At 34.7% G+C, this 26405-nt stretch overlaps 1 protein-coding gene across 10 annotated transcripts in view; it reads right to left on the bottom strand.

Annotated features, from left to right (window-relative positions):
• Positions 1-26405, bottom strand: part of LOC149796782 (rho GTPase-activating protein 26-like) — a 168347-nt gene that overhangs the window by 43937 nt on the left and 98005 nt on the right. For all 10 annotated transcript variants that reach the window (XM_089961428.1, XM_089961431.1, XM_089961429.1 and 7 more), the window contains 7 exons: positions 24065-24098; positions 21847-21909; positions 17777-17851; positions 14410-14488; positions 12003-12061; positions 7480-7585; positions 263-422 (listed from right to left, as the gene is read on the bottom strand). In XM_089961428.1, the coding sequence (XP_089817554.1) occupies positions 263-422; positions 7480-7585; positions 12003-12061; positions 14410-14488; positions 17777-17851; positions 21847-21909; positions 24065-24098 (576 nt within the window). The remainder of the gene's footprint in view (positions 1-262; positions 423-7479; positions 7586-12002; positions 12062-14409; positions 14489-17776; positions 17852-21846; positions 21910-24064; positions 24099-26405) is intronic.

Here is a 26405-nt window from a genome sequence, read left to right as displayed (position 1 = left end):
TACAAATAGGTTTGAAACGTGAAGGTGAAAATGTTTGTGACTGCTTGGTGACAATCAAATTTGACATTACAAATCAATGAATTTAATGAGTAATTTTTTTTTATATATTAGTGGAGCTGGATGATGGGTACAGAACATACAAGCTGCCAGATTGGTAGGAAGAAATTATAAAACATAATTAGGTACAAAAAAAACAGAAAGAATCTTACAATCTGTTTACAATTGCTATTCTTGTTTTCACAATTTTTAATCTACATCTTACCTGTTTACAATGGTTAATCAAAATTTCTATCACAATGTTGCAGAATTTTATGTCCATAATGGATTCCACAGTCTCCTCTTCAGGTCGCATCAGTGTGGGACCAAAGCAAACTCCGATGTTAGCAACAGGCATTAGGTTCTTTTGACTATTGTCAGCCACCCTGCATTTCAATAATTTAAGAATGAAGCCCTGGTTCGAAAAAAGTAATTTCTAACATTTTATGGATCTGAAGAACTTAACAAATATTAATCATAAGAACTGTAGTAGTCAAAAATGAGAACAACATTAGGGTACATGTTTTCGGCTAAACTAACACTGCACCTCAATGTCTTCAAATTTAGACGTATCTCAGCATCATAATATTTACAAACAAAACAATACCAAACAGCAAAGTTTTGTTAAATAAGGAAAAAACATATGAAAACAATACTGAATCATTCCATATACAACTCCCCCTCGATAACTCACATGCTCACAATTCACCAACCGATTCCCACCCAAAAAACATAGCAAAATGATTGGCTCATATTTATTCAACACAATGAAAATTTGAATCAAATCTGGTAAATAAAACCTTGATATATTGCTTGTTTTGTCATTAAAAAATGGGAGTTTGTATCTGGAAATTTAGAATGAATATCATGAAATTAAGAAATTACATATTTTGGTAGATTTTCTGGGGAAAAAATTCTCTGAATACACTGTAAATGTATAGCAAAAATATTGATCAATTAAAATGTAATTCCTAATACACCACTCCCTCGATAACTCGCGCACATCGGGGTCCAGAAACATCGACCGCACTATAAGTGAGGCGCGAGTTATCGAGGGACCTATAAAATAAGACCAAAACCAATAAAGTGATTGACGACATAACGGAGAAATAAGGGGTTTTTTTTTTGCAGATTATACTGTTGAATACTCACATTATAATCGTTCTGAGATTAAATGTTAATAAATATCTCTTCATAACGGTGTACTTTATTATTTCCTCATAGGACAACATTAATTTCAGGATAAATTACAGTATATTGAGGCGATCATCGAAAACATTATTCCACGTGGTTTCCGTTCACTTAACATGTGTACCACTTCACACATTGTGTACTACGTCACTAATTTTTATGTTGAATTGTATACATTCTAGTTTTATTGTTTGATCCAAATTAGACGGTTTTTTTTTATATACAAAAGATCGACTCTTTTCGAGAAACAGTGTCAATCGAACGATAGATAAATATTTTTAAATGTGATAGAAGTAAAATGGAAAACAAAAAGAACAAGGGTTAATCAGTACAGAGGTATTTAATTGGTCTACAAATTTAAAACAACGTAAATTAGAACAAGTTAATACTTGCCGTTTGTGCCACGCTTGTCAAATATCAATTCACTTTTTGAAAAAATCAGTTATTTTTTTTGTGTGTGTTACTCCTTGGTTTCTCTGCCGCCAAGCAAAATCCCTCAGATTTCTCAACTGCATGAGCTTTACGTAGTCAACATTTTGGCTCTCCAACCACCTTATGGCAATATCAAAATATTTGATTGCTTCCTGTGCAGAGGGCCCACCCCCACGGGTGCAACATCTGCGTCTGCATCACTTTCAACACTTGTGTTACTCCAGTTAGAATCATCTTCTGCTGCAAATTTGTTCGCTACAGAAATAATTAAGGTTTCATCTGACATGTATTCGGCTGTGGGGCAGTCATTGTCAGCACAAATCCACTCCTTCACATCAAGAGAAACGCCAGTCTCAGGACCATGAATCTGTACGAATTTCTCCCAAACAGCCTCAGCATTAATGACATCAGTTTCACTGAAACATTCGAAGTCACTATCATCATCGTTGTCTCTGTTACTGTTTTGCTTTACGTCAAAGGCAGCTCCAAGACCCTTAATCCAGCACCCGAGGTCTCTTGTAATCAATTTTTTTTTTAATGCAACAAACACTTCCCCAAGTTGTTGATCAAAACAAAGCCGGCATGTACATGTAAGTAGGTTCTCACAGAAGTACTCACGGGTTTTGATGTGACGGTCGATTGACTCTTTTCATGTTTTCAATGAACATAATATGTTGTAATTATAATGTTTACACTGAAATGGAATTAAATGATTAGAACGTGACTTTCACACAGGAAGACGTTTAACTGGTGTTTATTTCATTCTCTGTTGCCACCTGTTAGCATTTACCAGAAGTTTTCATTGATAGCTATTTCACCAGACTGTTTATTTACAGTATACTGACAACTATTTATCATAAAAACTTACATAATATATGATATCTTTAAACAGAGGTCTCGCTAGGATTTTAAAACTGGGTCTTTCTGCCTCTGAAGTCAATCACTAAATATTAGTACATTTTCTCACTCGGCCGCTAGTCAAAGCCTTTGAACTAGCTGCCTAGCTCTTGCATCATGTTCTTTTTTTTTAATGTACTCTTATAAAATGGCAACAGTATATCAAAGAGTCTTTCAGTCACTGAATTCTGTCATTGTAAATATCAGCACAGTTAACTGATCAACACATTTTCCCACAAAGCAGGTGGCTGAAACAGGACCGGCAAATCTTTGAATTTTCCCGCGCACCTATTACATGCGTATAGAGGACTCCCGCCTCAGTGATTTTCTGCGTCCCAGATCAAAAATTGGCGTCCAAATACGCGTAATTAAGCGTTTTCGAGATCTCTGAAATTAATTCTTCTTTAGAACTTGCAAATTTCAAAATATGGATTATATTTTCACGGGCATTAATCACCATTTTCGATGATAAAACGAGCAATGTATCAAGGTTTAATTTATCAATTCTTATCGTAATTTTTTCATGTTCAGCATATTTTAAAGACATTTTAAATATATTTTCTCTGGAAAAAATCGGGAGCCAAGACGGACACCGCGTTATAAGCGGGATCGCGAGTTATCCGGGCGCGAGTTATCGAGGGAGCGGTGTAGTGGCAATACTTGAGAAATAAATTCCAATAAAATAAGTCTAGTCAAGTAAAATTCATCTCACTTTTATCTTTTAATTTGGCTTCAGTATAGTCATACTATTATTAATCTCAATGACCATGCCTCATTTCCCATGAATGGTGCACAAATGCAACATTCTTCTTGTAGGATCTACAATGATTTAAAACAGCCATGAGTTACATGCAAGATGAAATGTTTCTTGAAAATATCATGTATTTCATTGAATGTACCGTAACTAAGCATCTTTTGCCAAAGGTAAATAATATAGTTCAAAGAAGTTATGCTTGGTCAGCATTAGTAAATCAATCTGCTGGATTGTATGATGTGCAGTATTTCACCATGTTTGAGAACAAAATTGGAGCCAACAGTCCCCCCCATTTGAAAACATGGTCAAATTATGAGATCTTAATGGGTCAACCTAATAATAGAATGAGATCATTTACATGGTCTCTTACCTGTTATTTGCATGAAAAGCCAAATAAATTACCTTTTCTTACTTAGGATTATCCTCTCTGATGCCTCTGACCATACCCTAACCATGTCGGAAAAGTCAAATTTGTCTATTTTCTGTCACTCCAACATTATGGTCATCAGCCTATGCAATATTACAGCTTTCAGGCAATATTTAGAGGGAATGTGAATGTTGTTTTGCCAGCTAAAGTCTTGTTTGCAATTGGATGATTGCAAGGGAATAACAATGTCAATCCTTTCCAACAATATCAAATTATGATAATTGTCATCACGGTACTTCTTTTTCATTTTCCAAAGTTCTGAAAAGCTATCACTAGGGTAAATTTGATCTAAGATCATCCTCTTCACATGAGACCATTCTCTTCTATTTATTAGGAATTGTTTTATAGTCCCATCTGCTGTTTTCTTTCTTATCCATTCCACAGAATATCACAAGAAGATTCAAGTCACAATTTCCAAATGATTCTTTTATCTCCCTCACATAAGTAACAGCTGATGCATTCCTAGATATTTGAAAGCAAAGGCTACTTCACTGGAATCCTTAGGAAATCATTTGTTCACATCAGCTGCAAGTATTTCAGAAAATTCTGTTCTTATTTGATACTTTCCTCTGAAGAAGCCCTGTTGTTGTTGTTTGACAGCTTTGATCCTTATACATGTTACAACTCTTGAGTTTCTCCGGTTGTTCTGTCTGGTAATGTGATTTTGGCTTTCTCTGAAGCCTTTAGATCACTTCCAAAGCAGCAAGAACAACAAATTCTGCATTTGAAACACAAGGAGCAATTGAGCAAAAAATGTTACATCAATTAGCTTGTGCATGGTGGAAATAAATCTGAGATCAGTTAATGTGCTTAGGGTTCTCTTTTTCAAAATCATTTGGCCTTTTCAGCTGCTGGAAATATGCAATAAGCCATTTCCATGACAAGTAAATGGCATGTAATGCCTCATAAAATGCAAACCAATGAACGTCATTGATTTCTTTTACTATATCCTTTTCATGTTCTAAAAGTTTTGGAACTACTCTTAACTGTGCTGCACTATTTGTAGTGTCTTTGACATAGTAATTAATGTCTCTTTTACATGGTACATCATCAGCTGCTCTAGGCGTGTACAATGCCCAACAAAGGAAACAAGTAAACATTGTAAAAAGGTTCGCTTATTTGAAAAAGGCAGAGACTCCATTTTTCCTACCAGCCATAACAAGCTCCATCACTTCCAAATTAATAAACATTTTCAACATTTAGATCACAGATTCCATATAGGTTTTCAATTTATCCAATATGGCTTATACACTTACATCAGGCAGCACAACTGGTAGAGTTCTCATGAAAAATGTTTTTTGATCAAAGGTTTCTTTATCTATCATATATGCATACACAACTAGTTTCTTTGTAACATTACTATCATTGCTTTCATCTATCAATAGGACTTTCTAACTGATCCCTTCTGAAGCTGCTGAATGATATCTGCTTACACTACAATTGCAATGGCCTCCTTAATTTCCTCAGCATTTGCTAAGACATGTTGCATTTTTACCTTGTTCCAATTCATTAAAGCTGCACAGCTTTGTAAATGAAAAAAATCAATCAAAGATCCATACTTCATGGTTGCTATTCCTTCCTTAGCTAACCAGTATGCACAATGCATAGCACCTATCACTGCTTCAGTCTTTTGAATGACTGCACTGTTTACTGCAATGGCCAAATTACTGCATCAAGCATCATCTTCAAGAGCATGCTGACAGTCACTGCACTTGCTATGGCAAGATAAAGAGGTCCCAAAGTTTTGACATCCGGTTGTGAACAGGTTATTTCTCCTGGACCTTCTACCTAAGCTGCAATACATTTTATTTTCATCTGAATCATATTCTATCCAGCTATATTCATGTTTCCAGGAGGATTTTTCTTCTCCATCTTGTTCAGTGCAGTGATCTAATGGTCATTCTGGTTGCTGTTATGGTCTAACCAAGATACTGTTAAAAGAAACCCGTAATTCACCATTCTGTATCTGCCTCTTAGCAAAACTTTGCTGCCTGTACAAATGCAAATGGAACTATGTCTAGGTCACATGTGGCTGGTAGCATGTCACTTGTAAAAATCACAAATTCTACATGTGTTCTTTGATTACAAATGTTAAGAAAACAGAGAAAAAACTTACCTCAATATGTTATTTGAAAAAATTGTTTAATAATTTTGTCAAGACCATTTCAATTTTAAGCATATACTGGTTTCCTGTCACAAGATAAATATACTGGTATATCTAACATCATGACATGGCAATGGTCTAGTGCAAGTCTAGAAATATTATGGGATATATCAAATACACAATTATTTCCAGATGATCCACAGTTTCAATACAGTATATGCATATAGGATTGGAAGAATGGAGAAAATAGGCAAGACAATTGGAAAAGATCGCTAGCCGGAATTTATTCATTTTTATTCAAAAAATCACAGAGAAATTAGGCAATTTAATGACTGGTTGTTGCAACAGTATCAAATTAATTTTTTGTTTTAAAACTTGGCCATTTTTTTGCACCATGTCTGGTGCACTGAATATCTTTGTTTGCAGGACACTATGTTGATATTTTGTAAGAAACATGCAGAAGTTAATTTGGGCTGAAAGACTGAATGTGTGGCATAACCAATCCTTGACAAATTGATTTTTCTAGTGATGCTGCATTTTGATATGAAAATCATTTGTACATCATGAAAAGAATTAACATGAAATGACCCCAAAGCAATTCTCTTAAGCATGGAATTGGAAACAGATCACATGGTACATTGTTTACACTTTTTTCTGATTTAGCTACATGACAACATAGGAGGAATAGAGGAAATGTCATCAAGTTCAAACAGAATAGAGCCTGATTTTGAGCAGCACGTGAATTAAAATAAATATGGTTGCTGGGTAAAACTTATTTATAAAAACCTTGTTTTACACTATTTAAAACAGGACTGGAGATCATGCAACCTCTAAGCTTGAAACTGAAGCTAACTTTAATATTTTGCATTAACAAATAAATAAAATCGTACTTTTTAAAGGACACTTTTTTAACAACTGAGAATTGAAATTCAGTCTCAAACTCTAACCAGGAGTTTTATGTTCTGTGCCAATACATCATACCATGGAGCTCAACGAATCTGGGCAGTTTTGATGGAATTGACATATCTTTTTTTATAGCAAAATCTGCCTTAAAAATTCTTAAGTTTTGTTTAACACTCGATCCGTAGTTTCTGAAACACAAATGCTCCTACTGCAGAACAAAATTTCTAAAGTCCAGAAAGTTCAAAAACTTAAACAAGAGCCCAGTGAATGTCACATTATATACATGTTTAATAGTCCTCTTTGTAGACACTAGTACACCAAAGCTGACTCATGAGATTGTTGACCATTGGGTCTCAATGACATGGATCTTTAGTCAAGGTATGCAGTCGTGATATAAATTTATTATCCAGAATATATTATTTTCTTAACAGACTTAATATATTCCACGCAAATTTCATTTGCTTACCTGAAGTGGTTTTTGCTTGATTGTGTAAAGTGTGTGTCAAAAAGTCTGTCAAGTTTTGAAAGATGTAAAAATTGCTGCAACTGAAAATCTAATTATGACATCTGCATACAAATATGCTTGACAAATTTCATTTATTTATGTCATGTAGTTTTGTGCAATTCTGCAAACGAGCTTCTCAAGATGGAAGGAGGGATGTGATGATAGGACCAACTCATGATGTCACTGCATCGAACAGTGGCATAAAAATGTTAAAAACAGTAATTGCTTACCTTCTCAGATGCCTAATAATGACTTCCAACATTTCGCGATGTGAAGCAGGCAACTGACGCACCAAGGTATGAATATCATGTATTCTTTTTATTTTATCCTCTTGTTCTGTAAAACATCAAACAATAAATTGCTAAAACAATTATTAGCAAGAGTCCATTGAGGGGACTGACACTCTAATGGATGAAAAGAATTTCCAGGAATTCAAGATATGACCATTTCTTCTTTTGATCTGCCAAGTGTTGAAACCATTTTTGATATTCTTCAGCAGTATCAATATTTTCAAAATTATCTATTTTGGTACACATACTGGATGTCAGCTTTTCATCATTTTCAGGACAAAGCAGATGTCATTAGAAGTCTTTCAGTAAAAAAACAAAAACATGTGATAATGATCATCCAATCAGGCGGAGTAGTGACATCAAGTTTTTTTAAGACAGTTGTTGTGGCCATATTGGATGTACGACTGGAACTGTTTCAATTAGAACCAATCAGGCATCATAACAAATCTATTGGTAGAAACTCTATGTTGATATAACCATCCTTTCAGAGAGAGTAGAGAAAACAATATTTTCAAGCTATGACTTTCCATTCAGAAGTAGCAATAACAAGATTTTCAAGATGGCTAATGTAGTGGTCATGTAAGACATGAGATTGTCACCATATTCATTTAAGACCAACTGGACATGATAATAAACCTTCTGGTTAAAACCCCGACATCAATATCACTTTCCTTTCAAGTAGAGCTCAGATAACAAGATTTTCAAGATGGCTATCATGATAACCATACGGGATGTCAGGTCAGCACCATTTTCAACTAGGACCAGCTAGACACCATATGAGGTCTTTCAAGGAAAACTCCACGCTGATATGACAAATCAGGAGGAGCAATAACAAGATTTTCAAGATGACCAAGCAGCAACTTTTACATTTAGGACCAACCAGACCATGGGGTGAATATGAGTGTGTAAAATTTCAAGGCAATCCTCCAACTAGTTCAGGAGTAGTGATAATAGTGATAACAAACTTGTGCTAATCGAGAGAAGTATGACAGACAACAGACCATCCTATAAAGTCTATTGGTCTCTTAATACAGCTAAATATATCAAATATAATTCTTATGTTAGTGATATTAGATATACTGTCATTTATCAAATTAACAGTATCAATATGGTAGACAGAACCCTAATACATCTAGTAAAACCTCAAAGGGTACTAATCAGTATAAAAAACAGCATTGACCCTGATCTGCCATTGCATAATGTGCAGGCAGAGCAGGGTCTATATTGTGCTGAGTTGGAGCCAACTTGTAAACAGGTAAATATGGTATTTTAATTGCTCAAATGTATTGAATGTGTCGTGCTGTCTTGAGAAAGCATTAAGTATGTCATTTATTATCGTAGCTCTTTAAATGAACAAACAAAATCATGTAATTTTTGCAGGAAATTTGAAAGAAATTTTGGTGAAATACCATATGTATGTATGTATATATATATATATATATATATATGTATATATATATATATATATATATATATATATATATATATATATATATATATATATATATATATATATATGCATGAAAGTCCAATCCAAGCAGACACTGCATAGATCCATATCTGCAGTTGCATAATGTGCCAGTAGATCTGGACTTGTGCAGTATGTTAAGATTAATAAGTAAAACAAACAAGAAAGACCCGATCTGCCAGCACATTATGCAATGGCACATCAGGATCTCTGTTTTGCTGTTGGACCTGCCTTAATAGCCAAACATACAATAAATGCTGATGAATGAGTGCCCTCATGTGAAAGACAAAATTCAAATGAACTCTTGTTCTCAAATGACAGACTCAAGGCCTCATGCTGTGAAACGGTGCTTGTACAACCAATCCATGTTTGCTCAAAACGTTTTGACAAATTAAAGGTATGTGTGTGTGTGTGTGTTTGTGTGTGTGAGAGAGAGAGAGAGAGAGAGATATGGAATTTTAACATAGCTTTAACAATTTTTCAGTCATATCACTACGATATCTGCAGTGTGGCAGTTTTTAGTGATGCCTAGCACTGGGGCATCATGTCACAGGCATGTAGCATGATGCCACACAGTCATATTATCCTGACACCAGGCCAACCAGCCCTAACACTAACCTTGTAATGCTGTGCACCTAGCAAGGCAACTGTTAGTACCATTTTTGTAAGTCTTTGGTATGACTCTGCTGGAGATTGAACCCACAACTTCCTGCATCTGAAGCGGACGCGCTAACCACTGGGCCACCAGAGCGGTGACAAATTAAAGGATTTCTATCCTAAAATCAAGACCAATTTGCAGATCTGCTGGATAAAATAAGAACTTAGCTACAAATTTTAATGTATATGCTATATCTGGTGTTAATTTTGTTCAGACTTTATATTTGCGTAAAACATCATACATGTACCTAACTGTGTAAACTCTACCCTTTTTTCCTGATTTAAAGTAGTTTTCTCTTTGAAAACAGAGTTCAATTTTCAATTCTTCATTGCTCTTCGCTAATAAATAATCAAGGCAGCAGCCTGCCAGAGAATGTCAAAGATGGTCATATGATTTCATTTTTCTTGCCAATGAAAATGGAAATCAATAAAGTCCAAGCACAGTGGGGCAGGGCAAGGACTCTTTCTATCCATATTTATATAAATGGACATTTCAATGATAATTAGCTTGATCTAATATTATATTCCATTGATTACCCATCATAAGTCTTTGGACCTACTATGGCTCCTCTCTCCATTAATTGCTTCTTATGACAAGCTAGAAGTCACATCAGTCCACAACAGGATCAAACATCCAACTGTACCTGCTGCTTGAGTGCAGTTTATGTTTTAAGAAACAACCAGCTTTAAAGAATTTCTGACCCCAAACACGTCTACTTAAAATATCAGATGACTTGTCTAACCTTAAAAACATACTTTTTTTCACTCTCAACAGATAAAGCCATTTTTTAAAATACAGTTTGATGTACTTAATTTCAGTGATGTTTAGGAACTCATCATACTGTTGTGTACTAAAGGTCTATTACAGACCAGATTTGATAGTACATGCATCATGGTACAGAGATAAAATACCGATCTGGAAGGGATATGGGGCTGGGAGAAAACTCACTCATGAAAATATTAACATGCTTGATTGTTGGTTCACCTGAAACGAGCTGTACCATAAAGCTTTTTTTAATGGATATTTTATGTTGTGAAAAGATTTTATCGCCTTTAATATTTATATTTATTTACACCAATATAAGACCAGGGGTCGGCTTAATAAATTTGTCAGACTTAGGGTTCAGTATATTGTCAGACAAAGATTCCGTAAATCATAATTTGAAAATTATCAAAAATGGCAGTGGGTTTTATCATTAGACAAATATAGTATTTCTTGAGGTTCAGGTGTATTGCAAAGCAATAACAAATGCTGATGATATCAACAGCTTTCTAAAAGAAGTCAACTAAAGCAGATTATCACATTTGGTCAGATCTATGGATGAGTACCCTGTGGCAGGATGCAGGCTGGTATATGGCTTGTCATTAAAAAGGCAAAGATAGTTTTCTGGAAAAAAGTCCTAATTTTTCTTCCCTTTCTTACTGAAACAATTCTTTCCCCAAAGTGCAGACTGATCCAAGTCTATTGTGTCCACTGTATGTGGCACATTTGCTGTCCCAAAGTGAAGACTGATCTGGGTCTATTCTGTTCACTTTTTTATCCACATCTGCTATTTTTGTCAGATGAAAAATATTTAGTGTCCCAAAGTGCCAAATGATCTGGGACCATGCTGTCCATTATTTTATGCATATCTGGTGTCCCAAAATGAAGACCGATATGGGACCATGCTGTCTGTCCACTATTTTATGTGTATTTGTGTCCCAAAATGAAGACTGATATGGGACCATGCTGTCCACTATTTTACGTGTATTTGGTGTCCCAAAATGAAGACTGATATGGAACCATGCTGTCCGTTATCTGATGTATATCTGGTGTCCCAAAATGAAGAATGATATGGGACCATGCTGCCCATTATTTTATGCATATCTGGTGTCCCAAAATGAAGAATGGTATGGGACCATGCTGTCCACTATTTTACATGTATTTGGTGTCCCAAAATGAAAACTGATCTGGCACATGCTGTCTTTTATTTCATGCACATTTGTTGTCTCAAAGTGAAGAGTGTGTGTGTGTGATTTGGAATTTTAACGTAGCTTTTAAAAATAATCAGTCATATCACTATGATGTCTGCAGTGTTACAGTTTATAGTGATGTCTAGCAATGGGGCATCATGACACAGACATTTAGCACCATGATCCACCCAGTCACATTATATTGACACCAGGCCGTCCAGTCCTAACACTAAGTCTGTAATGCTGAGCGCATAGCGAGGCAGCTGTTCATACCATTTTTAAAAGTTTTTAGTATGACTTGGCCGGGGCTCAAAAGGAAGAGAGATCTGGGTCTATGATGTCCACTATTATTTATAAGCAAAGAAAGATTAAAAATGTTACTCACTTGCAGCAGTAATAAAGTCTGAGTGGAATCTGAAAGTCATAAGTGGTTCTGGAAGTGATCTGAAAAATGCAAGATACTGAAATTGCAGGAGTGTTAGAATCGTCAGGCAAAAATTAAATATCATTTAGTATATAAATAACAAAAAGGTTGTTTGGTTTTGATATCTTACAACACAGGAACACAAGTAGGTTATTTAATGTCAAAGCAGTTGGAGCAAAATACCTTCCTAAGAACACACCATGGTAACCAATCTGAACCCACACCCTTTTGGTCACAAATCTTGCAAACAAACTACTGAGCTAGTATGGCTCCTGCCTTCATTACTTGCCTCTACCAACATGTAGGAGGTCACATTACGTCTATGCTACATCCTTGAGCCCAAAGGGTCTAAACATTTTGACAATAGTTTTTGTTAAAATCTACAGCAAACTTGTCACTTATCTTGCATACTGGTGTAAGAAAACAAAAATCTGCATGCTTTATCCTTATAAGAAGTCGCTTAATGTCATGGACCATTCGAGGTTCATAAGAGATATTCTTAGCGCAATAACTTGTCATGTATACATCTCTTTTGTGTCATGATTAGGCAAGCATTATTAAAGCTAGCTTTTTATTACAAAGGATTATTTACCTAATTTGGTAGTTGAAACAACATTCAACTACTGTATATACCCTTCTACAAGTCAGGTACACTGCAAACTACATAGGCCCAGATCCGCTCCAGCATTATGCACTGGCAGATCTGGATCTACGCAATTTCTTAGGACTAATCAAATGAACAAACAACACAGACACTGAAATGCTGAAGCATTATGTGGCAGCAGATCAGGGTCTATGATGTCTGCTGGACCAGGCAAGTTGTTTAAACCAATCCAATTTCCCAAAGGGAGACAATCTGTGAGGGTAAGCTAGATCATACTGACCCTTTTTTAGAGGTTATAATCTAAGACTTGAACAATTTCACAAAAAGATTAATTTATTCAGTTCACAAAATGACATTTTCCATTTTACTGTCTCAATAATAAACTGGCATCACAACAATTATGTGGGAAAAAAATATATACTGATAGCCTCAAGTTCATATTCCAGACATATTCTTGGAAAAGCATTTCTGGTACAAAATAAGTTTGACAACATACTCTACAGTGGCTTAGTTTTGTAGGGCTTTATTTGCACTATAAAATTATTGCAATCAATCAGTCTTCCATAAATATAAAATATAAGTGGACAAAAGCATTGTGAATGGTAAATTATACACCTGCCCGGGCATTAACAGTTCCCAATGCAGGACACTAGTAATGTATGACTGACTTCAGGTTACTAATCAATAGGTCTCAATCACCTCAGCCGTCAGTCAAGGTAGGTATGTGGCCTTGGACTAAACTTACTGTAACTGGAGAAACCATTATTTTCTTATCTGACTTACCATGGCTATGATTTCTGAACTTGGTACACCCCGAATCAATAGGTTTCTTTATTAATTTCAGTGCAAGCTATCCACAAAAAGTTTAGTGAAGAAACCTACTCTAGAACAAAAGTTATCTGCACAACCAATTTCTCCTTGAGCAACAATGATTCTGACCTTTGATCCTTTGACTCCAAAATCAACAGCCTTCATCCATACATTAGATGAAATCCCACCACAAACTTTGGTCAAAATACATGGTCTTCAATGAAAGTTATCAAGCAAAAACTATCTGCCTTCTTTCAGTCGGTGACCTTGACCATTGACATTTTTGCCCCCCAAAATCAATAGGATTTACCTTTACCCAACAGATAAGTGATCCACAAAGTTTGGTGAAGGTCAATAAACAAAATCATTTTTCTTCTTCAATACAGTTACTTTGAACTTTAACTTCAAAATCAATATTCTTTTTCCTTACCCCAAATGCAAGCCATCCACAAAGTTTGGTAAATGTAGACAAAAGACAACATCATGTTCTGCTTTATAGTGGGCATCTAAACATTCAGAATAAAATATTTAAAACCAGGGAACAAATGTGCAAATACAGCCTTGTACAATTAAATGTCATGACACTGTGCAAATAACAGCACCACAAAAATAATCCAAAATACAGTATTACTAAAAGACTGGACAACACCAATGAAATGATCCAATGGTCCTTACTGATGAAATTGTCAAACTTTGTATTTTTTTATTATTACAAAATACACCAAAGCATACTTACTATACTTATGATTTTTAAAGTAAGTTCCATCTTCATTTTGTTTTCATTAATTTTCATTTACCATCAATATTTAATAAGAACGAAAATCATGACATCATGTTTTACATCACTGTATTTCACAGTACACCAAAACTAGATTTGATCTTCATGCTTTGGTCAAATCAGCTAAACTTTAACAACACGTTTCACATGCTTATAAATTCATAAAAGATATTCACCTGAGGTAATTCTTGACAGCACTTGTCATTGTCTTAAGTTCATATTCATCTAGAGATAGCTTGTCTGCCTTCTTCTTATCTGCAAATACAGAACAAATTCAGATTTCTTTTTCTTGTGTCTCTTGTTAAAGGTTTGGCATCAAGATAACTTTAGATGTTTATTCTAACAGCATTGAACAATGCAAGGTTGTTAAATCACACACATGGCTAATATTTACCTGAAAGCCAAATGCACAAGCAGTTGCTACTGTTACGTGTTTGGGCTCAAATAAACAGTAACACAGAAAGAGTGAAAACAACAAGCTTTTTAAAATTTAACAAATAATTTATTTTCCATGAAAATTCTGTAATAATGAAAAAAAGAGAAGAACTTACGGTTTCAAGAATCAAATCCAAAAATGATCTACGAATAATCCAAGAATTAAATTGCAAAAGTCCTAGTAATAAATGTTCTAATAATTTCAAGTTCGAATCCTGATGGAAAATCCAAGATCGATGATGATGATATATGCTGTAGTCAGTACAGTGCTTATCTACACTTCCTTGTAGAAATACAAATAATGGCACTCTGGTGTTGGAAATCCAAATTAAATTTGTAACCAATGTCTTTCCAAAATTTCTGTGCGAGCACTCCTCAAAATATTTCCAGACAATAAAGAATTAATCCTTTTGAAATCCAACTGATCTGAAGATAATTAACTCAAAATCTGGCTACAACAAATTAACTTGACATCAGTGTGAAAAACCCAAAACTGAGGGCTCTCTTTCTAAAACAAAGGTTATATTTTATGATAAGACACAATTTTGAAATTCCCCCAAAGTGCAAAAGTGGGGGGGGTCACGTGATCATGTTTATATCACGTACACAGAATATGGCCTTGATTAAACCAATCATTTTATTCCCAGAATAAAAATAAAAAAAGTGTTTACTTCTTAACCCACATAGTCCCATCAGGACCTTGACAACAACCAATCATTTTAAAATAAAATAGAAATTTGTTTACTAATTTTGAATCAAGGTCAGCTTCCAAGCCAACACCTGGTGTTTATGAAAAGAATGATTCAGGTCAACCAATTTTCTGAAAAAAATATCTCCAGTGAATACATTTACATTACAAAAGCATGAAAAATAAAAATCTAAAACTGACAAACAAACAATTAAATTAAAAAAAAAAAAAATATATATATATATATATATATATATATATATTAAATCAGATATACGTAACACTATGAAATCTGTGTTAGTGGGAAGCTTTTCTAAAAGAATTTCAAATTCTGTTGATTGGTAATGAAAAGAGTCGCCTAATATTTCCCTACTTTCTTTAGTCATATCTCAGATAAGGGACACTTGTATAAAATCTGGTAAAGAAACTGGTTAAATTATGTTGAGTGATTCTAGAGAAAAATGTCATATATTTGGAATTAAAATATCTACACTGGATATCTGGTCTGCATCGTCTATACATCTGTACAAAATTAAAAGAACTTCATACATCAACTCTGGTAAACTTCTGTTGACTGGTACTTGAGAATAAGTACTTGAAAGGTTTTTCATCTTTTAGCAAAGGTGGCCATCTTTGAAGGATGATATACAATGCATGCATGCTATGCCCCTAAGCATAATAATAAATAAGCATAATTATTGCTATTACAGGTGGCAAAAAAGCATAATTTGGCCACTAAAAAATGTAACTCACTTGAACTAGTCTACATGTATAACTTTCACTGAATGATTGTGAACTGGAATTCTGCAATGAGTATAATCAAGTATTACAATACTCTCATATTCTTCTTTTAAAGCATGTAATGTGGTGCTATTTGTCCTTTATACTGATCTGTGTTTTGAAATATGAAAAGATCCATCTTCTCTGCCATTTTTCATCATATAACATTCACAACTCACACTTTAAATCACATCTGGTGCCATTTTCTTTCAAAGTATAGACCGGTCCACTAACTAACTGGCCAATCAATAAAATGAATCTGTGAGGCAAAGTTCAAATTTGAAGAAATCAGTCTGTTTTCGTGGAAATGGGTTATATACAGTTTTGTAGATAGTAAATTTGGAAAGTACTCTTATGTTATTCTTACACAGCAGTCTAATTTTTAAGAATATTCTCAAATTTTTATGAGTGGAATTAAAGAGATGATAACACAAATGACAAAAACAACCTTTTTTTGCATTAATTCTCTTTTGTTTTTAATGTACCAAAAAGAGCACAATCCTTATACAGGCAAGCGTAAAACATAATTTTGTGAAAAAAAATTGTAATGACTACGCCGAGACATTTTTGGTATGTATGACAATGGATGCAAGGCCATAAAAAAAACTCACTTGGTCCTAGTGCCAGGTAAGCTGAAAACCATGCAATCAGGATGTTTGAATCATCAATTAGTACTGAAACTTTAAATTATAGGACAAAGAAAGATAAATACGAAACCGCCAAAATACACATCAATCCTACAAGAGTAAATTTTATAAAACTGTAATCAGGTCTGTTCCATTTAAGTATACATGGTACCCACGGACGGCAGTTTTTAAAAACTAATATACGTCAGGGTATTCAAAATACTCAAATACATTATATAAAAATAATATGAAAGTCTATGAGTGACAACTCCATGCTGAAAGTGCCTTCCCTGAAAGTGCCTTTACTGGAAAAGCCCCCATCTGATTTTGGAACATCAAAAGATATGCGATACTTATCTACATCATTTTCCTATTTCTGTGCTGAAAACTTAGTTCTAGTAGTAAACATAATCTGATTCGGAAAATGTCAATCTATAACTTAGAAATTCTTGATTCTGTTACCTTTTAAGATGTGAATCATGAATCCCCACCCCTACCCCCATGAGGCATGCATCCAGAATTTAATATTTTCATTGTCATCTACTCATCTTTCCAAAAAAAACTTACCAAATATGACTAACCTCCTGTTGTAAATGGAGTTCAGGTTACAAGAATAAAAAGTGACAGAAGATGGAAAGATTGACAGACTGACATTATCTATCACATGATGGAACGAATGACAGACTGACATTACCTATCACAATATATTTGTAAAAATGCTCACATAATGGAGGCAAAATAACCACAATTTCAGAATCAGCTTGATCCTGGTTAGTGTACCACTTTTTCCCATAATTTTGCTGATGCCAAGACTCTAATATTGTTTGTAATTCTGAGGTGTTTTGAGTCTAAGTTAAATTCTTCTGTTGAGACAGTTTCTTGACAACAGACCGTACTGCCATACCGGCAACAGTCTTGTCTGTTCATTTGAAAATCTTGTCTTTAAAATATCTTCCTATCTATAAGACACTGTAAAAATGTTGCAAATACAGAAGTGGAAATCTGCTGAATTACCTAAGCCCGCTGCAATAAGTTTGTTGACCTTGGAGTTGACACCTACCACACGGTATAACCCCTGCTCATCTAGCCCTGGAACATACAATGGACTCATTATATGCATGTAAGTTATAATTTTAAAAATACAAAACAGGCACAATATTTTGCAAATTCAGCAAGGAATTAAATTTGCAAAAACACTGCTCATATTAACTATAAGACAGGTTCTGGAAAACTAAAATGTCTCAGCAGTGGCTGTATGCTTGTCATTATAATCACTGCTTCTAATTTTAAAAAATTTGATTCTGCCTGAAAAATGACAACTGTGTCTCGTTTACATTTTATGTACCCTTTAAGTTTCAGTACACCATCTAGATATACAAATAATTATTAAACAAATTTATTATATTGTTTCCTACATAGCACTTTATATTTTTCATCAAATCCTTTAAAGGTGCATACATAAAAGTCCTACTAAGACTTATATTTGCAACAACAACAAAAAAACTGATAAAAATATTGCCTTTTTATATGCATTTGAATGAGATATTAAAATCATAATCATATACAATTAAGGTGATTTTCTTTGTCTGCTTTTTAAAAAAATTTGGTATTATTTTTAAACCTCATATTATGATGTTTTAAAATCGGAGGGTTTCCCATTTCAAATGGCTGGGAATATATACAGAGGTATGATTTAGATATGTCCAATTACCAAAGCATTGATTTTTTTCTAACCATACGTAAGAAATGGTGATTAACTTTGGGTAAGTTCTTAAGTAAGGCATCAAAATATAAAAAGGAGACCATTTTTAACTTTGCTAGGCTGTGAATTATCATGCATGATTTCACTGCTGCATCAATAAAATGACAGCTGTGAAATTAAAATTTATTCTTAGATGCTTGTGGTAAAATGGCTACCTCCTGTTAAAGATGGCTTGAGTTCCAATCCAACAATGCAAAAAACATTTTTCTTTTCTTAATGGATGGATAATTATGTAACTTTATATTTTATGTGTGACTTATCACAAAACACAGCAGAACAAAAACAGTAAACTGTGGACATCATGCCGGGATCAACGAAGAAATCTGCTACTTTAATCTGTTATGCAGTACATCTTGTTAGCCAACACATTTGAGCATAAAAAACACACACAAAATTGCTTGCTATGGGTGAAAAATGAATATTTCTTTTCGTGGGTGAAACACTTAGGTATTTTCAATCATGAAATGAGTTTTCACCCACTCAGTCAAATATATTCACTTAAGTGTATTCACTCATTTCAAGCAAATGTCCTCTATATAATCAAAGAGGTGTCATTGATCATTTCATTCTTTAATCAACTTTTTAAACAGATATAAGCCTTTAGTTTTAGTGTACATACAAAATAAGATTCCCTAGTCCGAGTGTACATACTAATTATAAATTATTAGTCCAAGTGTACATACTAACTATAAAACCCATGACCATCCTAAAGTACATACTAACTATAAACCACTAGTCCTAGTGTACATAATAACTATAAACCACTAGTCCTAGTGTACCAACTAACTATAAATCAATAGTCTTAGTGTACATACTAACTATAAATCACTAGTGTTAGTGTACATGCTAACTATAAACCAATAGTCCTTGTGTACATATTAGCTGTAAACCACTAGTCCTAGTGTACATACTAACTATAAACCCCTAGTCCTAGTGTACATACTAACTATAAACCCCTAGTCCTAGTGTACATACTAACTATAAACCCCTAGTCCTAGTGTACATACTAACTATAAACCCCTAGTCCTAGTGTACATACTAACTATAAACCCCTAGTCCTAGTGTACATACTAACTATAAACCCTTAGTCCTAGTGTACATACTAACTATAAACCCCTAGTCCTAGTGTACATACTAACTATAAACCCCTAGTCCTAGTGTACATACTAACTATAAACCCCTAGTCCTAGTGTACATACTAACTATAAACCCCTAGTCCTAGTGTACATACTAACTATAAACCTCTAGTCCTAGTGTACATACTAACTATAAACCCCTAGTCCTAGTGTACATACTAACTGTAAACCCCTAGTCCTAGTGTACATAGGAACAATAAACCCCATGTTCTAATGTACAAACTAACTATAAACCCCTAGTCCAAGAGTACATACAAACTATAAACCCCTAGTCCAAGTGTACATGCTAACTGTAAACACCATGTCCTAGTGTACAAACTAACTATAAACCCCATCTTAGTGTACATACCAACTATAAACCCCTAGTCCTATTGTACATAGGAACAATAAACACCATGTCCTAGTGTACATGCTAACTGTAAACACAATGTCCTAGTGTACATACTAACTATAAACCCCTAGTCCAAGTGTACATGGTGGCATTCTAGTTTCATATTTTGCATTGGGTTATAATTTTGAAGAAAAAGAATTTCTCTGGCTTTCCTCACTGGTTATACTTTAGTCTAGCTATTTAAAAAAGATCTTGTATATCTTAGGTATAATTCAAAGAACCTTTAATTCCCTTTAGTTTGGTGTATGATTGGTGGGTGTAATATGGGCTATAGAGTATACAGCCTGGCCTTACTAAAGATGTGCACCTTTAAAAAAAGTGCTAGCTCCACTTGGTCATTTTCACTTCCTGAATTTCAGAGGTAAGTTGTATTAAAAAAAAAGAGCCTATAAATTTATTTTTTTACATTTTATATATTTGATAATTCATTCATTGTACTTTCGGAAGCTAGTATTGTCTAGTCTGGCAAAATTAATTTTCCCTATTTTAACAGCTGCTATGGACAGTGTACTTTAGACTAATTCAGGCTGATTTTTTAGCACAAGGGAGCAGTCATTTAAGTTAGCAGTTTGCTTAGATCATGTACAATTTCCAAAAGTACAATATCCAAAGAAATATCATCCACATTACATTAATGTAGCACAGAGGTATGCCAACAAACTCTCCATTGTGCATGATTTAAATGCAAACAACTTCACCTTACATACGTCACCCTCTCAAAAGTACATAATAACTGGTGAAGACCCCCCCCACTAACTATAAACCCTTAGTCCAAGTGCACATAGTAACAATAAACCCCCATGTCCTAGTGTACATGCTAACTGTAACCACCATGTCCTAGTGTACAAACTAACTATAAACCCCATCTTAGTGCACATACTAACTACAGACCCCTAGTCCAAGTGTACATCGTAACAAAACAAACCATGTCTCTGTGTACATACCAACTGTAAACCCTTAGTCCTAGTGTACATACTAACTGTAAACCCCATCTTAGTGTACATACTAACTGTAGACACCTAGTCCAAGTGTACATACTAACAATAAACCTCATGTCCTAGTGTACATGCTAACTGTAAACACCATGTCCTAGTGTACAAACTAACTATAAACCCCCCTAGTCCTAGTGTACATACTAACTATAAACCCTTAGTCCTAGTGTACAAACTAACTATAAACCCCTAGTCCAAGAGTACATACTAACTATAAACCCCATGTCCTAGTGGACATACTAACTATAAACCCTTAGTCCTAGTGTACATACTAACTGTAAACCCTTAGTCCTAGTGTACATAATAATTGTAAACCCCATCTTAGTGTACATACTAACTGTAGACACCTAGTCCAAGTGTACATACTAACAATAAACCCTTAGTCCTAGTGTACATACTAACTATAAACCCTTAGTCCTAGTGTACATACTAACTATAAACCCTTAGTCCAAGTGTACATACTAACTATAAACCCTTAGTCCTAGTGTACATACTAACTATAAACCCTTAGTCCTAGTGTACATACTAACTATAAACCCTTAGTCCTAGTGTACATACTAACTATAAACCCTTAGTCCTAGTGGACATACTAACTATAAACCCTTAGTCCTAGTGTACATACTAACTATAAACCCTTAGTCCTAGTGTACATACTAACTGTAAACCCTTAGTCCTAGTGTACATAATAACTGTAAACCCCATCTTAGTGTACATACTAACTGTAGACACCTAGTCCAAGTGTACATGCTAACTATAAACACCAGTCTTTTGAGTACACATTAACTCTATTGCGGTAAACATACCTTTTGATTCTATTGCAGCTATACATTTTTTGACAAACTGAAATCCTGTGTCATCTAGGCTTGCTAGAAAGAAAAAAAAAAAGAATAACTGGGAAGTTTAACATTATCATTCTTTAATATATACCATATATATTTATGTACAAGTCAGATCAAACTGCAAGTAACACAGACCCTGACCTGTATTCGCATAGAGTGTTGGCAGGTCAGGGTCTATGTTGCTTGTTCTACTGATTACTGATAACAAACTGCATGGACCCAGATCTTCTGGTGCATTATATGACAGCAGATCTTGCTGATGGATTTGACTTGTACATTGGTATATATTTCACTGCTATTTGTCTTGTTATAACAACAATAAACTGTTGCCAATACAAGACACTGCTACAAATCAGTGATTATAGTAACAGTAACATAATGTGCAATCATACGTGTATTCAATCTGCAGTAGGCATGTCACTGCCTTGAACATGTGATAAATTTTATCTGACTGGATGTCAGTTGATACAAAGCCAGCATTGCTGTGATTCAGCACACAGTTTGGGCAATCAGTGATATTCTTAAAGGCAAAGGAACTTTCATGAAGAATAAGCAGTCTTTGTGTTGGAAACTCTCCACTTTAAATTGGACATTTATTCTGTCAATAAAATCTGTGTAAGAGCAATCTCTAAGACTGATTTAACCTCCAAGAGTTAATTGGCAAAGAGACACACTGCGAAAATATAATGGTAAAGAGACACTGGTCATATACAATGGCAGATTTGAAAAAAATCATCATGATCTAGGTCAATTTTTTCCCCGATTTTCAAGACAACCGTTTCCCAAATATGAGGCATATTAGGACTGACACACTAGCACTTACAAGTGGCTATATTCATGCATGTTTTGACCTAAAGGTGTATGTGTGTATGTGTGTGGTGCTTTTTAAGGCATATGTTACGTATTTGTCAAATATTGTGTTCAATTTATACACTAATTCAAGAAAATAATTTTGTCAAGATAAAACGATCAGAAAACAAGCATATGTTAAAAGATACATCTTTTTAATCTGACATGTGATGATGTACGTTACAACAGTAAGAAACTAATGCAGAAGAATATTAGAACAATTTACTTGCCTTCAATATACAAAAGTTGAAAAAGATATTTATAAAAAAAACACTTGTAAGCTCAGCCAAGTACTAAAAATGTTATGTGCCCAAAATAAACTCTTATTAAACTAGCTATTATAGATATAACAAAATTGATTCTCTTAATTTGATCATATAAAAAATTGTTTCCTATTTTTTTTTATCTCACTCTTCTAATACCCACTGCAAGTAATTACAAACTGAGACCAGTCATCCCTCCCTCTGATAAGTTGTTACTGTTATTGGGTTTAACGCCATTTTTCAGCACACGATCGGCTATACATGGCAGCCAGTATAAATGGCGGAGGAAGAACCAGGGAAAACCCTGGAAATAACCACCGACCCACAAGAAGCTACTGGCAAGCTTTCTCACGTACCCACATTGGCTGAGCCTGAGACTCGAACCCATGCAGACAGAGGTGAGATGGCAGTGATCCATAATGATGAGCACTTTAGACAATTCACTTGCCCCCCCCCCCCCCAAAGCATTTATCGGTTATAGAGTGAAAAGTACCCGTATTAACTTGATCAAAACAAATAAGAAGAAAACATCCAGTAGAAAGCATGGAATTTAATAAACAAAGTTGGCAATATTCTGACAGAAGAAAGTCAACTCTGAATTAAAACTTGATTGATCTGGTGAATTAGAAAATTAACTCCACCATTGAAAATATGGGCCTGTCTTTTTGATTTAGGTGATTTAATTTTCAAGTCATGATATTACTGAACAGATATTGCAGACCAAAAATAAACATAGGACAGTCACAAATTATTTTACAAAGAGTCACAAAGAATGACAAGCAACCTCTAAAGCATTCAAGGTTTGCTTATTGAATACATTATACTCCAGTTTGACATTCAATGTAACAAATGCTTCTACATATTAGATGCACTGAAATGCTATATAGTCTCAATGTTATCAAAATATCATGCTGAAATTAAAATGGAGCATAACAATTAACTATGTTTTTCCTTGGTTGATACATTGGATATAAAAGAAATCTTCACGTCTTTCAAAATGATACATTCAGAATAATAAAGACATTAAGTAAACTAGAGCATTTCACATTATTCATACTGGGTATACTTACTTTCTTCAGATATACTTCTGGGTCGGATATAAACCTATAAAGATATTTATAAAAAAAGATGTATGGAATTATGATACTTGTGTTTCATTCATAAAATGTTTGACATGGCAAGAAAAAAATTACACATAATATTCAAAATCTATTTTAGCAAAGGAATTACTGTGAGTAATTTGTCCTGCAGGCAAGGGGATATTCAAAGACACTCATCTGAGAATTATGGCACTACTAATTTACAACTTCCACATTTAAAACTATTTACAGTTGAACCCGGTTATGTCGCCGGCCTAGGGGTTTGCCAAAAAGCGTCGAGATAACCGATGATCGAGATAAACGAAAACCAATATGGCGGCAATATATTAACATGTGCTTGAAATTTCTTTATGTACATGATGTGCGTTAATAAATGAGAATGTACATGCACGTGTTTTTGGAGGTTTTTTTTTTGCACAACAGCGTTGCCGCGATTTGTTTGATGAAGCGATCGGCATGCTATAAAAATGTACATACATGTTTGCTAACAACAAAAGGCATATGTGCACCAACTAACAGCACAGATTTACCAGTATACAATACAAACCACCGTCGATTCTCGATACAAACCTTTATCATATTCTCCAACATTGCAAACACAAAGATCGCTCACAAAATCACAAAAAACGTGCGGGGTGTAGTTCGTTTTTACAAAAAGCTAACCAGTGTCAAAATTAAATTCGCGAGTCATTTCACTCTGACACAGCTCTGAAAAGTATCGTACACGCGGTTACTATCAAGAGACCGTGTTCTTGCAAAATAGGATCTCCATTCCCACGAAAGAAACTTACACGAGTCAACACCTGGCAATATTGGACCGTATATATTACTGTAGCATAAGTTAACACCCAATATAGGGATTCTGTCACTCCTGTATTTTGAGAAATAAATAATTATTTTTAATTATGCAAAACTTGTTTATTTGTTGTTTGCTATTTCTTCTTGCGGAGTTTAAGTCTCTGTAACCGTAACTTTTATCTGTTCTATTCGCGTCTTCAGAAGTCGGCCAGTTGTAGGTATAGTACGGTAGCATGATTGACTGTCACAGCATATAGTACTCGGCCCAGATGTCAGCATAAGCAGATTATGATGTAACAATGCACTGCTAAGATGGGGTTGTCGATACAAACAAAGCGATTGGTCATGGGGATCGAGATAACCGACGTTAAGTGGCAAATTTGGCCTTCTTTTGTGCTCGAGATATTAGGGTTCGGCGACATAAAAGAATCGACATAACCGATGAGAAAATGCGAAGACAAAGAGAGAATTTGGCGGTTCCACTTCAAAAACGTCGACTTAATAGGGTTGGCGAGTTAACCGAGGTCGAGATAAGTGGGTTTGACTGTATTACTGTACAGCATGTTGTGTTTGACATGGATGGGGAGCTATATTTATTATCTATCAGTCACCAGGGAAAACAGCTGCATAAATCTAATATAAAGTTATAACAAATCAATGACTAAAAAAGTGTTTGATGGACAGCAAGACAAACATAAAGAATAGCCATCTGACGAATGTTGGATTGCCCTGATAGACAATAGCTATTGTACATGTCAGATTACCAGAATTTTACAACTTCATGTCTAGTGACACGTGCTTCGATGTGCCAATCATCATCTCAACATGGAACTGCCCTTCCTCAAATGCAGTGCAACTTTGGGGTGTTGGCAGCTTGAGGAAATTAGACTTGTCTTGTGGAATCCAATTGGGATCAGAAACTCTGATGAAACGATATCAATGCTGTAGAGCCCAAAATAAGAATTTCAGCTACCATGATCCTAAAGTTTGGCCTAAGGACTTGGGAGTCACGAACAGGATGCCTCTGTACAGCTCTTTTTAAGAAGTCATTTAAACGTTTTCTTCTCCTATTTTAGTAATGATGGTCATATTTAATTGAAGACTGGCATCATTTGTGTACCTCCCCCCCGCAAAGAAACCGCCCCAAAACAAAATAAACAAAAAAATAAAATAAAATGAAAGGCCTTCATGTAAGTAATTTTGTCAAATTTGATCAAAGTTTTTTCTATATTTAGCAGCAGAAAAGATAGTTAAAGGTGGATCAGCATCACAAAGATCATCATGATCCGATGCCCTCTGTCAAATTTGGTAAAATTTGATTCCGTGGTTTTTGAGAAGTGATGGCAGATTTAAATGACCTTAATGTCAGAACGTTTTCTATCAAAAAGGTCAAATTCTATTCAGCAGTTTTCAAAATGTACTTTAAGGGCTAATGTGTTGAGCTGCTTGTCAAAAGTTAAGACAAGCTGTCCTAGAAAACACTGGTCAATTTGCTCCAAATTTAGTGCAGGTA

The sequence above is a fragment of the Sinohyriopsis cumingii genome, chromosome 6 (genome assembly GCF_028554795.1).
Source record: "Sinohyriopsis cumingii isolate HCF-2022 chromosome 6, ASM2855479v2, whole genome shotgun sequence".
Lineage (NCBI taxonomy): Eukaryota > Metazoa > Mollusca > Bivalvia > Unionida > Unionidae > Sinohyriopsis > Sinohyriopsis cumingii.
Note: the sequence above shows the minus strand (reverse complement) of the source record. Positions and strands in the feature narration are given on the sequence as shown.